The sequence below is a fragment of the Rhyacophila brunnea genome, unplaced genomic scaffold (assembly GCF_057557595.1).
Source record: "Rhyacophila brunnea isolate RB1 unplaced genomic scaffold, BYU_Rbru_1.0 scaffold_19, whole genome shotgun sequence".
Lineage (NCBI taxonomy): Eukaryota > Metazoa > Arthropoda > Insecta > Trichoptera > Rhyacophilidae > Rhyacophila > Rhyacophila brunnea.
The window spans coordinates 4,877,001-4,895,609 of record NW_028232848.1 but is presented as its reverse complement, the minus strand read 5'-3'; the positions used below and the strand labels follow the sequence as shown (position 1 = coordinate 4,895,609).

At 35.5% G+C, this 18,609-nt stretch overlaps 1 protein-coding gene across 1 annotated transcript in view; it reads left to right on the top strand.

Moving 5' to 3' along the window:
• Positions 1–103: 103 nt before the first annotated feature.
• The window catches only part of vap (RAS p21 protein activator vap), a 38,800-nt gene continuing 20,294 nt past the window's right edge, over positions 104–18,609 (top strand). Inside the window, exons 1-8 of the mRNA XM_085945935.1 lie at positions 104–652; positions 3,272–3,385; positions 8,785–8,857; positions 8,990–9,143; positions 10,458–10,582; positions 13,033–13,163; positions 17,605–17,816; positions 18,131–18,433. Coding sequence (XP_085802061.1) covers positions 463–652; positions 3,272–3,385; positions 8,785–8,857; positions 8,990–9,143; positions 10,458–10,582; positions 13,033–13,163; positions 17,605–17,816; positions 18,131–18,433 — 1,302 coding nt within the window. The 5' untranslated portion in view covers positions 104–462. The remainder of the gene's footprint in view (positions 653–3,271; positions 3,386–8,784; positions 8,858–8,989; positions 9,144–10,457; positions 10,583–13,032; positions 13,164–17,604; positions 17,817–18,130; positions 18,434–18,609) is intronic.

Sequence of the window (18,609 nt, the reverse complement as noted above, 5' to 3'; positions counted from 1 at the left end):
TAGGAGAAAAACATTTTTTTTTTAGAAAATCAAGGAATGAGGATCAAAATAGTTTATGATGAATATTATTATTATTGCAGGAAGATGTCTATGGTTTGGTTTCAGAGAAACGTCAATAATCACCCCCGCATGTCATTTTCATATAAATTTGGCTGGTTATTCGAGACCAGTAAGTCCGTGAAAAACTTTCACGTCTCCTATAAAGTAAACAAATTCAGTTAATGAGTTCATGATGTTTTGTTTGCATTACAAACACTCCGTTCCGACCAATCGTCGACTGTTTTGTCGCGGTAATAAGTGAGAACAACAACAGAGCAGTGTCGTCTCGTTGAGGTGAAATATTATTATTCTTGACCAGTTTGTAAATTTCGCGAATGTGTGAATGCTGATATGACGACGGGCTGATATCGAAGCTAGTGCGGCGCGGTTGTTTATCTTCGAAAGATTGTTTACTTGCTCTGAATGATGGCTGACTTGATCAGGCCCATGGGCGGCGCCGCGATTGGGGGAGGCGCGATAGGCGCCGCTTTGAATATGTTCAAAGACAAGCTGGGCTCGCCTTCCACTGGGTCCGAAGACGGCGGCGCCGGCGACCTGGTGGATCTTGCTGCAGACTTGGAACTGGATGAGGTTGATGGACCCGGGACTAATGGTTAGTGAACACCAAAGATGTTTACTTAAGTAAATATATACCTTTGTGGAGATAAGAGCTTTTATACAACTATGGGTTAGTGTACTTCTGTGGAAATATGCTGCAGATGCCGGCATGAGATTTTATAACTTTCTTTTTATACCAAACCAAACCTAACCTAGCCTACCCCAACCTAATATAATCTTAGTTTGTGATAATGATGCATCAAAATTAATGAAAATTTCAAATTTTAATTTAACAATTATTGAATCGAAAATCTGATTTTTATTGTAAATTTTGACTAATCATAATTATTTGTTGATATTAATGTTATTGTAAGTGTAGATTGTTTCATATTTTGTGGTTTGTTAATATTTTAAATAATTTGTTTAATGCTCCTGACGTAGTATGAAATATTAATGTCCAACCTCATTAGTTTTAAATTAGTCTGTTATTGGGAAGGTATTATTGGACGGATAATTATTATGTACCTATTGTTATATTATTTCTATCGCTTTGAATTTTGTTTGATAAATATTGTTTTAAAAAAATGTATTCAGTTGAAAATGTCCCACTGAGGCGGACGAAACCGGTCCTAATATATTAATTAAAAGTGGAATAAGTACTATAAAAAATTGCGTTTTATTACTTAAATAAAAACAACAATACCCTAATATAATCTTAGTGTGTGATAATGATGCATCGAAATTTGTGAAAATATCAAACTTTAAATTAACAACTATTATTGGATCGAAAAGCATCTGCGCTGACAGAAAACGGTATTTAATATACCTAATTGTGTACATGGGATAAAGTGTTTCCACCAAAAAAAAAAGATAAATCGTCATGCAGTCATCTGTGGCACTATAACCAAATGGTTATATATTAATATCAATTTGCCATATGAATCTCATGTTTTTGTGTACCTTGGTTTCCTGGTAACCAACAAGAATGTCATTAGGTACCGACTGAGGAAATAAAACAGAGAGTTTTAATGGCGAACAGGTACTACTTTGGTCTACAAAATCAGCTAATGTCTCACATCCTCTCCCTTCATACAAAAATTCTGATGTACAAAATGTTGAACTAACCCATACTGATCTACATGTCAAAGTGTAGGACTCTCACCAAGGCCAATGAGAGTGCGCTCAATATATTCGAGAAGAAGGTGCTGCATAGGATATATGGGCCGATACTAGAAGGATAAGAATGGCGTTTTCGGCATAACCTGGAGCTTTACAATTTCTTACAAGGAAAATGTATCTCAAATTCATTAAACTTGCTAGACTCTGAAGGGCTCAACGGTCGGAGGTCGACTGGCAGGCTCAGATGCCGGTGGATGGATAGTGTCATCAAAGATATTAGAGCAGCCAGCACAGACACCTGGAAAATATTAGTCCAGGATAGAAGGAGATGGAGGAAATTCTAGGAGGAGGCTAGGACCTACATTCGGTTGTTGGGCCACTTATGATAATGATGATGTATCTTAGATATTGCCGTATCAAAGCAGACGATTGTATTTACATTTTAGACATAAATATCTTCGGAAAGATTCTTCCTCGTAATTTTATTCCACGATGGCCGAGCAGCTTAAGCGACGAATGTCGTGGGTTCCGGGCTTGAATCCTGGATCTGGAAAATTCAAATGTTCTTTTTCAATGTGTGTTTGGACCCAGAGTATGGACCTAATAAACTGAGCAAGTGGCTAACATTCATTTCTCGTATAAAACAAAAATCTTTCAATACAAACCTCCACCCTGTGGAGGCTCATATGATCTTCTTAGGATCGGACATGGTTAAAAAAAAAGAAATTATGTAAGCAACCAAAAGCAATACAGTGACCATTATTTTTTAATAATGAATAATCAATGTAAAACACTGAGAAATGCGTTCTTGGGTTATGTAAACGAACCAACAGACTTCAAACCAGAATGCGAGCCACCATTTTATTATAATAGAATATTAATTACTAATTAATTATTTATTATGGCTCGGTTCACGCAGGGTTTAATTGAATTTTTAAAACTAACCGTCACTATCGGCAATTTGTATTGGTAATTCAATGAAAACAAATATTATGTATGTCTGACAAAGTTGTACACTATTTATATCAGATCTTAGGCGGCTCTCGTGGTGCAGTGGGTAAGGCGTTGTCCTTCCACCCGAGAGTTCTGGGTTCGATTCCCGGTCATGCCAAAAACATTTATGTGTTTTTCTCAAAGCCTGGGTGTTTGTGATTGTTCAAAATTACTAACAACCACCTTGTACGAAAAAGCAAGGACATGGTTATTAATAATTCTAAAAAATAAATAAAAAAATATATCAGATCTTAACCACCTACCTCCTTGCCACTTCTACGTGCATATTATTTACTGTATTTTATTTTAAGTATCTAATAGAATGCCTTTCCACCAGGAATTACCAGTTAAAGAAATAATTTAAAAATCATATTTATTTAATTACACATTGTATGACACGTAGTGCATACTGCCAAGCTTTATTGTTTATTATAATACTTTATTTTGTTCTATAGATAATTAATTGGTTATGTCAACAATTTCCAGTGATAAACTGTCCCACTCGAATCGATTCGTAAGCATTTGTGTGTGTTGTTTGTAATGTTCATTATCATGTCGACAGGAGAGAGGCAAGCAGTGTTGGCACCCCCGGAGACAGAATGGTACCACGGCCGTTTGGATCGCTATACGGCGGAGGACCGATTGTGGGGGGCTGCGAAGATGGGAAGCTATTTAGGTGAGCCATTTTACGAATCACCCATTAAAATCTTTTATTTTTTGTTGGTAATGAGGTTGCTGGGTTCATATGTGTGACATATCATGATTCGAAGGAGAATTAACTGTATTCATTCAGTGGGCATTTAAGTACACATTGATGAGTGCGCACAGTGATTGTGCCTGAAGATGCAAATGAGATAAATGGGACTTATAATACTGCCGTACTAAGCACAGAGGCCGTAACTGACGTATTTAGGTATTTTCATGTTTTTAGATATTTGGATTCTGCAGAGTTTTTGTATAAGATCGGTGAATAAATCCAAGCCGTAACTGCTATAGTTACGGAGAAATCAAGGGTTTTAATAGCCGTATCTACGGAGTTTGAAAAATAAACTCGATAAATACTAAGCGATTTGGTTGTAACTATCATTTACTAAGGCATATTAGCCGTATCTGACATATATATGGCTAATATCAATACATAATAATAATAATAATAATAACATAAATCAAATTTTCAAGGTATGTAAACAAATCTTAAACCAAAATTAACTATTATAGGCAAATAAAATAAATAAAAAGTTCCCCAGTATTAGCAGGAAAAGTAAAATAATATGAAAGCTCAGATCTCCCACTTGCCTAAAATGCAGATACGGCCTCTGTGCTTAGTACGGAAGATTTTATTATTTTACAAATAAATATCACTATTAAATATTATTTCTTTCTTCATAATAATGCGGTCCAGAACTGTAGAGTAAGAAAAAATCACTGTATATTTCCTAAGTAATAATTTTATAGATTTAAATATTTCTTCTACTGTCGAACAAAATTTTCCTGTCCACATGTTAAAACTGTAAACTAACAATCCCCTCCAGTAAAGCTAATCGCATTTCCGTTTTCAAATGAAGAACGCCTCCAAATTTATCATTTCATTTTATGCTGCTCCCGTGGTGTACGGATATATCAATTTACGTAATTTGAAGCTTTTTATAATAAAAATATGTCTAAAATGATCAGGAGTGATGTTATAATTATTATTAAGTAGTAAATTTTTGGTTTATTGCGAAAAAGAAAAGGAGTCGCACCTAAAAAGAGAGCTGATACATTATTTAAACACGGTTCTAGAACGCGTTGCCAATGGCCTATGACAGGTACGTTTCTGAGAAGTCTTCTGTATGCGACTGCAGTGACTTCCTATTATCGTCGATTTCTTGTTGTCGGATAGTATAATATGAATAACCATTAAAAAAAACACTATTTTTACAGAGTATTCACAAAATTTTAAAACAATTTTATTTAATTTCTTCTCTGCGCTAAAAATATTTGAAATAATTTATTTAATTTCATTCAATTATATTATTATTAACAGAAAGATATTTCTGTTTTTTTTTTATCTTGGAAGCCACTCACCAAATTCATTGACTGGTTAGCTAATTGTTAATATTAAACATTATTTTATGCATTTTATGATATAATTTTATCTAGCTTATGAAACATCCTGACTGGAAGCTTCCCTTTGTTGCTTATCTAAGAAAATATCTCATCCTGATACAACGTTTATGCATTTCAATGATTCTTATTTTGGTGTAAAGTATTTTTTTAAAATTGAATACACAGTAAAATTACAGTCATTAGTAGCCTGAATCGATTCACAGCTGGGTAAAGATCTCCCCAAGTTTGTCCATGATCGCTCACTGCCACGTATTTTCACCAAATTCATTGATTCTTTGACCCCTAATCTCCTCAATTATCTAGCACAGTAACCCAGGGTCCCTGAATTGATTTTCAATCATTGTGATTGTTTTGCAATACACAGGAACTTTTACTTAAAAGACTGTTATTTTTAAAGTAAACATTTTAATACATATATTCTCATACGCTCTCCTCTACCCCACAACATCTTGGCTGCCGGTATTATCAAATATAATTCCATCAAAGGAGATATCAGGTAGGACACGGTAACTAATGCCTCGTACACACCTACGATTAACGGCAGTTGCAGAATGTATGAATGAACGAATGAATGACTATTGTCGAATAAGAACTTCTTGTCTACGTGTTAAAACTGTGAACTAATAAACCCCTCCTGTGCAGTTAATCGTACTTCTGTTTCAAATGAGGAACGCCCCTAAATTTATCATTTCATTTTATACTTCCGTGGTGTACGGATCTATCAATTTACGTAATTTGATGGTTTTTTTTAAATAAAAATAGACATAAAACAGTCAGGAGTGATATTAAAATTATTATTAGTAAACTTTTGGTTTATTGGGAAGAAGAAAAGGAGTCACATCTAAAAAGAGAGCCGATACATTATTTAAACACACGTTGCCGCCATGACAGGTACGTCACTGAGAAGTCTTCTATATGCGACTGCAGCGACTACCGGTTATCGACGAGATCTTGTTGTCGGACAGTATCAAGCACGCCACGTCATGCACGAGGCGTGCTCGCTTAGGGTTATATAGCCTGTCCACACTGCAACAGTGAAATCATTTATGTTCGCCAAAATGTACCGACTCCAAGAGGTAGCCTGTCAAATTTATTTGTGACCGGCGGCTACCATCTGGTGATAGACCCAATGGTAGAGACATGCCCGATGTGTGCCTAAGCCGGCTCTCACTCTGCAACGTGACGTCATCGTTATTCACAAAACACACGTTGCCAAATGGAGCTCCGTAGATTGGTCGAATGCGAATTAAAAAATCTTCTATCGCAATCGACAAGTTGCATGCTTCTCGGTCTGCGAGTCGAAGACGCCAGAACGCATTTGAACACCTACGAAATGGTGATTGCTATACCGGCTTGCCGATCTCCGTATCCAAATATCTATACGAGGGTTGGTTACGTGCGACTGTCGCTTGGTAGATGTGCGCGGTCTTCATATGCAACACCGGATCGACGTTCTTAGAAGGTTTGATTGGTACAGTTCGGTTATGAGGAATACAGCGGAAAACACATTTTGAAAATACCCTATATTCTGGATTATTTGTTAGTTTAGGTTAGGTTAGGATTGGTTAGGTTAACCTAACAAATAATCCAGTATATCGGCTATTTTCAAAATGTGTTTGCCGCTGTATTCCTCATAACCGAACTGTACCTTTTGATTTATGGCTGTGCGGCAGACGAGGCGAGTTTAGATGTGAGAGCCTGCTAACATGTATTAGTGGGGATTATGTCTCTCTTCTTTATTTGAGTGTGAAAACTCGCTGATAATGTTTTTGATACTTGCATTCTGTATGCTTTTCTTGGGAGACTTTCTGCCATCCACTGAGCTGATGAAAACACGCTGCCAATGACTAAGGCTCTGCTGGTGTTTCTCAAGTGTTGTTGTCTTGCCAATTTGATTTAGCGTCTGTGACTGTTGTTTTGTTTGAATATCACTATGCTGTCACATATACCCTGCCGCCATATGAGTGAAACAGATTTATATGGAGAGTTTTTTTGATGGCAAATATCTATATAATATTTATTATTGAACAACATCTGGCTTGCAAAATTTTTCTACACACTTTCTTTTAACACAATAGACTGGTAATACTTTAATGTATTGCGTTTATTTGGATCGTGGGAATTATAGTCTCTATTATAGTGAATGTTGTGTGGATTCGCACCTCTAGAAGGTATCTGAACGCTTCAACCGGAGATGTATAATGATTTTTTTTTAAATCATCCAGTAGTAATTCATTTTTAATTCAGTACTTAATGATCTTTTGATTTATTAGCCAATCAAAAAATTTTAAATTTTTTCTCTCAGTTTTTTTTATTGAGGAATAATAAATTTTTAATATACAGTAACATCTCTAATGAAATCTTGATATCATTGTTTTATTCGCTGTAAATTGAATACGTTTATTACAATATGGGAAGTACCCAGCATTGTTCGGGTGTGATTTATGGTATTTAATATTAATTTGACAGGTGTGTGGTTTTGTCTATGTTTTTTTTTTACATCTCTTGTTTCTCTTCTGGTATTTATTGAGTCAATTATTTCGAAAAGTAAATTGACAACACATATCGTAGTAGATTTTTGGGTTTCCACCGTGTGTCCTTCTTCCTTCTTTACTCGACGTTTCGGGCTCGTTGCAGAGGCCATTATCAAGAGATGATGCATGTGCATTGCTGAGAGTCATTTTAACAGGTGGCAATACCACGGGTTTCAGCCGATTGGATGAGTCGAATTCTTAAATGATATGCAACATCACGGTGATATAATATAAACTATCATATAATCATAGAATAATATCGTCTCTGTTCTGGCAGAACACACTAACTGGAGAATACTAGTTTTGAGTAATTTGACTTTGAAGTTGTTAAAATGTTTGAAATGGTCTATCATGTGAGTTTATTAAGTAATCGTAAAAAGGATGATTTTAAAATAAAGACTGTTTATTTATTAAGAAGGTTTCCAGACGGTAAAGTTTGAAATAAGGAACATTTTGGTATAACTAACTCAATATGTAATTTTTTCGAATTAGTGTCTTCTGCCAGAACAGTGACAATATGTTTTATAATGAAAATGTAGTGTAGGTATGTGAATGTAAACATTGCTCTAAGAATGTCAAAAGGAATCCGATTAGCTAAGAGCAAACGTTGCTCAGAGTAATCTGTCAATCGTTACGACCAGGGATACCGGCTCGAATTTTGGATTTTGCTGATAGTGCCCATGACGTTTTTTAAATCTTTTAAAATCTTTTTAAATCTACTACGATAAAAAACAACCGTGAAAGCCTCAAACATTATATGACAACACATATGTTTTTTTTTCATTTCTATCTGGAAACCAAATCTGACATATCTGGAATCTATTGGTGATGGTTTCAAATTGATAGCATCTTTAAAAATTAAAGTTCTTTTTTATTTTTTTATATTAAGTTAGTTTTATCAGTAACCCACATTTGGAGCAATGTAAAAAATGAATCTACTGAATTGGCTGTTAGTTGCTCTACTATCTGCGCAAGTTTCATCAATATCGGTCTACTAGTTTTTCAGTTATAACGTAACAAACAGATAAAAACACTCGCATTTTTAATTAAATGCAAATTTTTTTAGTTAATATCATGTTTTTTGACAGCTGTTTTCAATTACCTACAAAGTATTATTAGAAACAGAGCTGTTGTTAATGGAACGGGGATTGAACCTTGTAACTCTTAGAACTGCATTATTATTTTCGAATAGGAACCCTTATTTCACTGGATCCCGTAAAATTGTTGAGGTTCTAACTTGGAACTTTTCAGTCAGTCGACAATGTATTCTGTCAATGTGTATTTTATATCTATTTTTAAATTAAATGAATGTTTTATTTTTTTATTCAATATTGAATATTCACAAGGTTTATGTTTGTTTCTATGTATGTTTCTGAGGTTCTAGAAAATTATGTTATTTCTAAATGAATGTTTTTTTTATTTGTCTTTACAGTTCGCGAAAGTGACAGAAAACCAGGCTCATATGTTTTGAGTTATTTGGGACGCACCGGCATCAATCATTTCAGGTACATATGAAACTAATTCAAAGACATTGATGACGTGAATTTATATGGGGCGTTATGGTTCCTACAATGATTTATTTCAAATTAATATTGCGTTGGCCCGATACAACTGTAATCTAAAATGATATCCAACAGAATAACAGCGGTGTGTGGAGACTACTACATAGGCGGCCGTCAGTTTGATTCGTTGAGTGACCTGGTCGGTTTCTACAGTCATTGCTCCGATCTGCTGAAGAGGGAGCGTCTCCTGGAACCAGTGCCTCCGCCGGAGCCTGTCAATGACAAAAAGGTAATTAATCAATTACTCTAAACAGCTGTATTTTGAGCAGAGGCTTTAATTGGAAATATGAATGAAAAAAAATCATCGTAAAAACATATGCGTAATATAATGCACCCACGGTGGCCGCGCGGCATAAGCGTTGGACTATCACGCTGTGGGTCTCAGGTTCGAATCCTGGGTCTGGCAAGTACACTTATTGTTTTTCAGTTTGTGTGTGAGTCAGGGTATGGACCTAATAGGTTGAGCAAGTGGCTGACATCCATTTCTCGTAAAAAACAAAATCTGTTAATACAAACCTCTACTCTGTGGAGGCCCATATGATCCTGTTAGGATCGGACATGGTCAAAAAAAAAAAAAAAAACAATTTACTTGAATTATGTTAATTTTGAACTTCAGAAATCCTTCATTAAAGATATAATGTCCATATGATAACTCATGCATACAACGCTTTATTTGTTTTCTCTTTATTATTCAACATGTGACAGTGGAACGGCTCTGTTGACACGCCATGTATCTATGATGGAAGATATTTAAATCACTTGAGAGGTTCTTGAAAAGAACATAAGAAAAAAGCAAGGTCATGAGACATACACTGACAGGGTTGCTCCTCTTCTTCTGCCATTTGCTACGTCATGATTGTACCGTTGCGTAACGAATGACGAGCGTCCTTCAAAGTTATGCTGCCGACTTTCCAAGACACTGGTTGGTGGAATTCGAAATATGTAGAAACTCGGCATCCTAGAAGCTAAGTCAATGAAGGGAGCTGGTTGTTAACATCGTGTCCGGAAACTTGTACGCATGCGGTTCGCCGCATTACACTTCACCGTGAAATGATGTATCGGAAATATATGGCCGTATATTAAAGAGTGTCCAACTGCTTTGAATCGTATAGTACTGACATAAAATTCATGTCCAAATAAGACACGGTTCTCGTCGGTTTACACTTTACAGGAAGCCAGCAGCAAACAAATTTTGAAAACAGCTGAAATACTGGATTATTTGTTAGGTTAGGTTAGGTTTTCGTTCTTTAATTGATGAATTTTGCCGAAAATAGCTATGAAAATTAAATTAATGTTCATATTGAATCTAATAATATTAGAGACCATATAGTATATGGTCATCTCTTTCCGATAAGAAAGCTCACGGCGAACTGTGCCACGGTGAAATGTTTTACGTACAATTTACATGTAACCAGTTCACATATGGGATCGTCTTACATTTCCTGGAGGTGGCCAAGACCCACAAGATGATGAACCGTATCGAAAAAAGCTCTCTTCCAAATTGGTAAAACTGAGTAATGATAAGTTTATTTTTATATTGCAGAGAGTGGTTGCAATTCTTCCGTACACCAAAATGCCGGACACCGACGAGTTGACATTTCAAAAAGGAGATATATTCTTTTGTCACAATGACATGGGGGATGGATGGCTTTGGGTTACGGCTCACAGGTATGTAATCAATAAGTCAAGCATTGTGGATGGTTTTCTGACTGTTTACGGAAAATTTACTGTCATCGCTAGGGAATCCAATCCTGAGCCAAAATTTTGATCCCAGGATTTCGGGATTGGCGTTTTTTTCGATAGTTAATATTATTTTTTTTTATATATGTTATGCCGAATGTGCGAAATTGACTATTACATGAAATGGGCAAAATTTTGGCTAATTCATGTAATAGTCAAGCCCGTTGCCTTATTCATGAATTAGGTAAATTATCTGCTGAGTGCGTGAATTCGCCTGGGTATGGAATTCTTAAACTGTTAACATGACAGTAGAAAAAGTAAATTTAATACGGATGGTTTTATTAGTTATAATTGGACATAATATAATATCATTATTATTAGGTTAGGCTAGGTTTTGTAATTCTGAATGTCCATTTTGAGGTTAGCTAACAAGTGTCAACAAACTATCAAATCATACTATCACAAACAAACAATCGACCATTGCCTGATACCCAAGCACGAATCAAATCGCGAAAATACCTTTTAATAAAATTCTTCCGTTATCATATTATAGTTCTAGATTTTTTTGGGCATAGTAAATAGATATGAACGTCATTGTAGTTATTGATTGGTATATTTTTATATAATCAATGACATTTGACACATTTTGGTTAGTTTTAATTAGTTGCGAAAAACACCACCGGAGCGTGATCATCTATTTTGACCAATGCATGAGCATTTGACACATTTGGTTTAATTGCAAAAAACACCACCGTAGCGCTACTATCTAATTTGACCAATGCATGAACTAGGCAGAAAAATTACTGCTGAATTCACGCACTCAGCAGATATTTTGTTTAATTCATGAATAAGGCAACGGGCTTGCATTTTTCATGATTTTGGCAAAATTTTGCCCATTTCATGTAATAGTCAATTTCGCACATTCGGCATAACATATATACAAATAGCGTTGATTAAATCGGTCAAAACTGTCTAGTATAATTTATACCAGTGGTGCCCAACCTTTAGTCTATCTCGAGCAAATTAAGAATTTAAAAATTTTAGGCGAGCCACACATAGGATGATGACCTTTTTTTTTTTAAATCAGCCTTTTTTAAATTATTTTCCTTCTAATTTTTAAATTCTTGAAATAATGTTCCTGATGCAGCAAGCATTGCGTCTTTAATTATGTTGCCGTCGTCAAAGGGTTTTTTGTGCATTGTAAGTATATAGCACCCTCGCAACTAAACTGCCACAGTCCAAAAAACGTCAAACAGAGAAAATCAGCTTTGAAGTTTTTACCTTTTGAATTTTTGTACTGTGTTTTTGAAATATGTTTAGATATTGAATGAAGTTTTGACTTGAATTTGATGACTTAGAGATATGAAATTTTCGGTACATATACTATGAACGATAGACAATGAAACGTAGTAATTAATTCAAAACATGTAAATTTGGACTTGTGGCGGTTTAGTTGCGAGGGTGCGATATGTGCAGCTAATGTGGTTTTCAATTCTTTCACTTTAGATTTTCTCAAACTGCTGTTAATAGGATATTCAGCACCATATTTTTTATGAACCGTTGTAAAATGTCATTCTACGTTGCACTTTTTGCAATATAGCAACTGTTGAACCTCAAATCAAACAAATACATTTTTTCTTAAAATAAATAAAAAAATATTTCTTTTCCCAATCTTCTTGAAAATTGTAAGTGTATGTCCTTTTTTTCTGGCTCATATTCTGACATAATTATTAGGGTAACTATATGATAAATATAATTGTCAAACTGACACTTGTGTCAGAACGCGCTTCGTCTCGCCCGTAGACTAATATACTATTACTCTTGCCTTTTCGCCAGTGGTGATTGCCGACGAGGTATTGCCACAGTGAGTAGAAATTTTGCCGATTTTTGACATACACTGCGCGCTTAATACATAATCTGACTACGCGAGCCGTGAGCCACATTAAAACGGTACGCAAGTATGTACGGTACGTACAGGTTGGGCACCGCTGATTTATACTATTTAAGACATTTAGTGTTAATAGTGTGTATGTTCAATTTTGGAAATACATAGGATTTAAGGATTAAATAATATTGTATATAGATAATAATGTGAAAGTAAAACAGTTTTTTTAAAATTTATTTAAGAAAAGATAACATTCATATAATTCGGCATAGAAAGAAGTGCCTGCCTAGTGGCAGGTACATTACTTTTTTCGCGATGAACGTACGTTTTACGAAGGAGAAGTTTCCAAAATAAACCCGTCTCTGCGTTGTATACTTGTACCCGGCGGACTACTGAATTTGACAATCGAATACCGGCGAATTATAGAGCTTGATATTGTGCTTTCAACTAGAAAAAAAAATTATAGTAGTTGTCGGATAATCGAGAAGCGGATTACTGAGAGTGTACTGTAGAACTATTGAATGTCATTCTATATTATAAATGATTTTTCCAGGACTGGCGAACAAGGAATGATCTTCCGAGAGCTGGTGGAAGACTTGGATGCTGCCATCGATCCTAACACTGTCTTTTCCTGGTTCCATCCCAACTGCACCAAGAGTGAAGCTGTCGATATGCTTGTTAAAGGTTTACATATTCTCCTTTTCATAAATTAAATTATCTTTTATAACTCTTGAGTTCTAACTCTAAACTACTCATAATGATCTTTGTGAGGTGCATGACTACCCACTGTAAAGAGGCGCCATCATGTTTCAAATACATTATCATCACGTTATGTGCTGTCACGGTGACAAATTTAGTCTATGGTTTCGTTATTCCGCACAATATTTTGAATGATAACTATCTCTACAAATTCAATGATAGAGAGTGCCAATTCTAATGTATTAGTATTTTCAATTATCATCCATTATTCATGCTAATTTCAATTAATTTTAACAGTTTCTACGTGTGTTTACATTAAAAGAACTGTGATATTGCATCCATAGATAATATTTTGAACAGAAGCCAGCCAGGCGACCATAGATAATAGACCTAAACAGCAGACATAGATAATAATTTTATAGAAAATCCATAGAGAAAACCACTAAAAACAAAGAACAACGCGAGTCGAAAATGTGTAAGCCTGCAGATAATAGAAAAAAACGTTCACTGACTAGTGCGGTTCATGATGTACCGCGATACGCATGAGGTAACCTCATTGTTGTTCTGGCGATTTCGGCGTAATTTGCTAACTGACAATGTTCATTTAAAGGTCCAAAATTTGCTACAGGATGGGAGTATCAGTCTGATAACATTTTAAATACAAAGAAAAATGACATTACTCATTTTTTCCCTGTAGCAGAAGCTTATTGTGACAGCACATAACGTGATGATAATGTATTTGAAGCATCAGTATGCAAGTTTCGAAGAGGCAGCGGTTGGTTTTAACGGATTACCACTGTGAGCTCAGATATTTCGCATGAAGGTTGATTGTTACTCCAGTTATTCCCATTCGGATGGCGAGCTTTCTTGGCGAAGTGCCATTTTCCATACTATTTAAAGCTATCGACACTTGTTATGAAAACATTAAGACGATACATCAGTGAAACGACAAATAATTTTCAACTATAGGCGCGACGAAATTTTGGACTCGCTGGCATTCGGAGAGAGAACGTCGAGCTGGGAACATGTCAATTTGTTTCGTGATGGCGACGGGGGTATTAATTCTTAAGGGGAGACATGCTCGGCGTAGGTCAAAATGAAGCTTTTGTTCTATTTCCAAAGCATGATCCTGGACATACCTTAAACGTTGTAGATAATCGACGAAATTTTGGACTCGCTGGCATTCGGAGAGAGAACGTCGAGCTGGGAACATGTCAATTTGTTTCGTGATGGCGACGGGGGTATTAATTCTTAAGGGGAGACATGCTCGGCGTAGGTCAAAATGAAGCTTTTGTTCTATTTCCAAAGCATGATCCTGGACATACCTTAAACGTTGTAGATAATCTATTTATATAATTTTGAAGCCTTTTTATCCTTTATAGTTATTTTAAACATTTGATGACTGCATAAAGTATTTTTGTTACATAAAATAGTATTCTTTTAAACCTCTCGCTCTAATGTCTTAGAATATAGTCAATTTCAATTTTCAATTTCAATTTCAATTTCAATTTTAATTTATTTTACATATTGTGGACATTACAAATTATAAGTTTAAGACGTTCACAACATGACATTTAGAAACAAATAAATATTATTAAAAAAGTATTATGTAATATTGTAATTATGCAATATTAAGTTATTCTATAGTATAAATGTGTAAATACAAAATATATGAAGTATATAGGTACAAGGAAGTACACCGGATGAGTTAAGCAGACCCTATTTTAAGAATTTATAAAATAACGTCCGCCTATACTCATTCTCACGTAGATGGAATATATCAACATCCGAAGCAATTTGGTTGAACAGAGTTATTGCTCTACCAATTGGCATCACCAATGGCAGGTTAGTTCTGCTCCTCGGGAGAACAAACAACTGATGCTCCCGATTTCTAAGATAGTTATCAGGGACACACAAGTCAATATTACCAAGAATGGCAGAGTTCTCATTCACACCACGTATTAGTCGAAAAAAATACGTGGCCAAATATTGATATCTTCTAGCACTTAAACTACAGTATGTTAGCATACCTAAGAGAAAGTCAGTTGGATAAAGCCACGGATAGTATCCATATAACCTCAAATAAAGGAGTCTCAAAAATTTCTTTTGAACTCGCTCCACCATAAGGTCATATTTCAACTGATGCGGGGCCCAAACAATCGACCCACTCTCAAGCCGGCTTCTCACTAAGGAATTATAAAGAATTTTTAATACAGTAACATCCGAAAAGACCCGGGAAGTACGCAAGACGAAGCCCAACATTTGTAGCGCCTTTTTCCAAATGATAGCTATATGACCACTAAATGACAGCTTACTGTCAAACGTAATGCCAAGATCCCTTACAGATGGTATTCGCGAAAGAACTCTGCCATTCATCGAATATTGGAAAAATAATACTCGCGAGGCTCTGGTAAATGATAAAATATTGCATTTTTCAATATTGAAGTCCAGTTTGTTACGCCTGCCCCAATCTAATATATTGTCTATATCAAGTTGGAGTTGACGACAATCGTCCAAGGTGACAACTTCCATGAAGAGTTTCAGGTCATCAGCGAACAACAAAAACATAGCGTTTTTAATGACCATTGCTATGTCCCCAAGTTTGAGCCCTGAGGGACAACAGAAAATGTATTGAACATCTGTGACTGATAGACGCCATACGATACGTATTGTTGACGATTCCTAAAATAGCTCCCGAATAACTTCAGAAAACGATCGGACAATCCAATTAGTTGGAGTTTTTCCAACAGGATGTCGTGATCGACTCTGTCAAACGCTTTTGAGAAGTCATTGTAGGAACAGTCAACCTGATGGCCTCTATCTAGTGCTGACGACACATAATCTACAAATACCATCAGGTTAGTTTCCGTTGATCGGCCAACTCTAAATCCATGCTGCTCATTCATTATAAATGACTCAATTTTTGGATAAATCATGTTATGCATGATCATCTCAAGAACTTTTGCGGGTGCCGAGTATTTCAGTACATAACTGTGCAGTGGTGTTAAGATTTGTTACATTTATTATTTTTTAAACGCATTTATAAAACCATCGGTATAATTTATGTCGACATTATTATAGTGAAATATTTACCATAAAAAATTATATTGATCATCTCTGTGATCCCAAATTTGACAAGAATTAGGCATTTTATTATTCAAAAAATGGGCAAGATTAACACATTTGAAGATAATTCTAAAGATACTCATTATAAGCTAAAGCTAAGCTAACCGTTTAAAAAAAAAATTAAAATTTTCGGTTAGGTACATGTTCAAACACACGCGTTAACATCATTTTACTCCCTACTTCAATTATTGTTTGTCAATTTATGGCTACGGCCAGATGTTGTAGCTTAATCACTGGGGAATGCCAAAAGAAATGGCATATTTCAAAATAACACTACCTTATTCTTAGGTCAATAATTATTATAAAGCAATTATTATTCGTAGGATGTTTATCACACTTGAATGGTCAAAGACATAGCTTATAATGAGTATCCTTAGAATTATCTTCAAATGTGTTAATCTTGCCCATTTTTTGAATAATAAAATGCCTAATTCTTGTCAAATTTGGGATCACAGAGATTATCAATATAATTTTTTATCGTAAATATTTCACTATAATAATGTCGACATAAATTATACCGATGGTTTTATAAATGCGTTTAAAAAATAATAAATGTAACAAATCTTAACACCACTGCACAGTTATGTACCGAAATATGACTTTATTCTAAAACATTAGAGCGAGAGGTTTAAAAGAATACTATTTTATGTAACAAAAATACTTTATGCAGTCATCAAATGTTTAAAATAACTATAAAGGATAATAATGCTACAAAATTATATAAATAGTTTATCTACAACGTTTAAAGTATGTCCAGGATCATGCTTTGAAAATAGAAAAAAAGCTTCATTTTGACCCACGCTGAGCACATCCGCCCTTAAATCGTGTAAAGATGACTAAAAACATTACCCAATTACTTGAAAAAGAAAACATGTTAATGAATATATTATTATTGTTACTAATAGAACAATAAACAGAACATTAAATGGACGCATGTTGGATTTATATGACAAATTATATTTCGTTTGGCATGCGTTATTTGCACCCGCAATCCGCGCATCGCCTAGCCACGATCTTTTTAGATCGTACCTCAACTGAGAGGTATAGCCTTAACACACTGAATGTTTTTCCCATCGTTAATCAGGGGGAATTCTGGGTAGGGGTAGGTGATAATGGACAAAACTATTGTCATCGATTTTCAAACCATTGCCAGATGATTTGTTATGCAGCCTGTCGACGGAGAAGTCACCATTTTATTCAACAACACAATCGAGGGCATTCACGAAACAATGTTTTCATTTGCTCATCGTTCAAAAGATCATGCTGATAATGATTATATTGGTATTGTGTTTTTTTATAGCCGGGCCTGGTAGTTTTCTGGTGAGGCCATCCGATAATTCTCCCGGTGACTACTCCCTGTTCTTTCACATCAACAATCAGATCCAGCGGTTCCGCATCGAGAAGAAGGGGGTGCGGTACCTCATGGGCGGAAGGACGTTTGAGTGCCTGGACGCTGTCATCAATCGGTACCGTAAAGAGCAGATCGTGGAGGGACACACTCTGGTGCAGCCGGTAAATATTTTCTGATGCCTAAATGTTATCTGACTAGAGGTGGCAACGTAAAACACCATAACTTAACTGGTGATAGTAAAAGGAAAATTACCATTTTTACTCCAAAGCGAAATATATTGTTTGTCTATCTTTTAAATCTCATTTTGGTCAAGAATGAGATTATTATTGAATACAAATATGTACTAGTATTACGTTTAAATTACATTGGTAGATTGCGTCTGGCCTGATCGTCTGCCACGATTACCAAAATCTATTATTTATGGTTTTCTGGAATCGTGAATGCCACATTTTTTAATCGTGCCGTTTGATTCCAGCTGGTGACGGAAGGACATCAGGCGGAGAATCACACGACTCAGATGTCGGCGTCAGGAGCCGCGGCCGAAAAGATCTACGCCACGCTGCGGGAGTGCCGCGACCAGATCGGGTTAAAGAAGATGAAGGGCATCAAGTATCAGGGCTACCTGCACAAGAAGTCCGACAAGACGGCCAAGAAGTGGAAGCTTCTCTACTTTGTGCTGCAGGTGGAGGGCACCGACACGCATCTCTACTTCTATGATACGCCCAAGAGGACCAAGCCCAAAGGACTGATTGATCTGTCGTGCGCTTATCTTTATCAGGTATGATCATGTTATATAAAATTTTACTAAGATATACCCAAAGTAATTATATATATTTTTATGATCACTTAGTTTCTATATAAAAATTGAATTCAACATATTTTTTTTCATTCAGTTACATAAGTACTTATATATATATTAAGCCTGAAGATGCTGACAGACGAAACCCAGGTAGA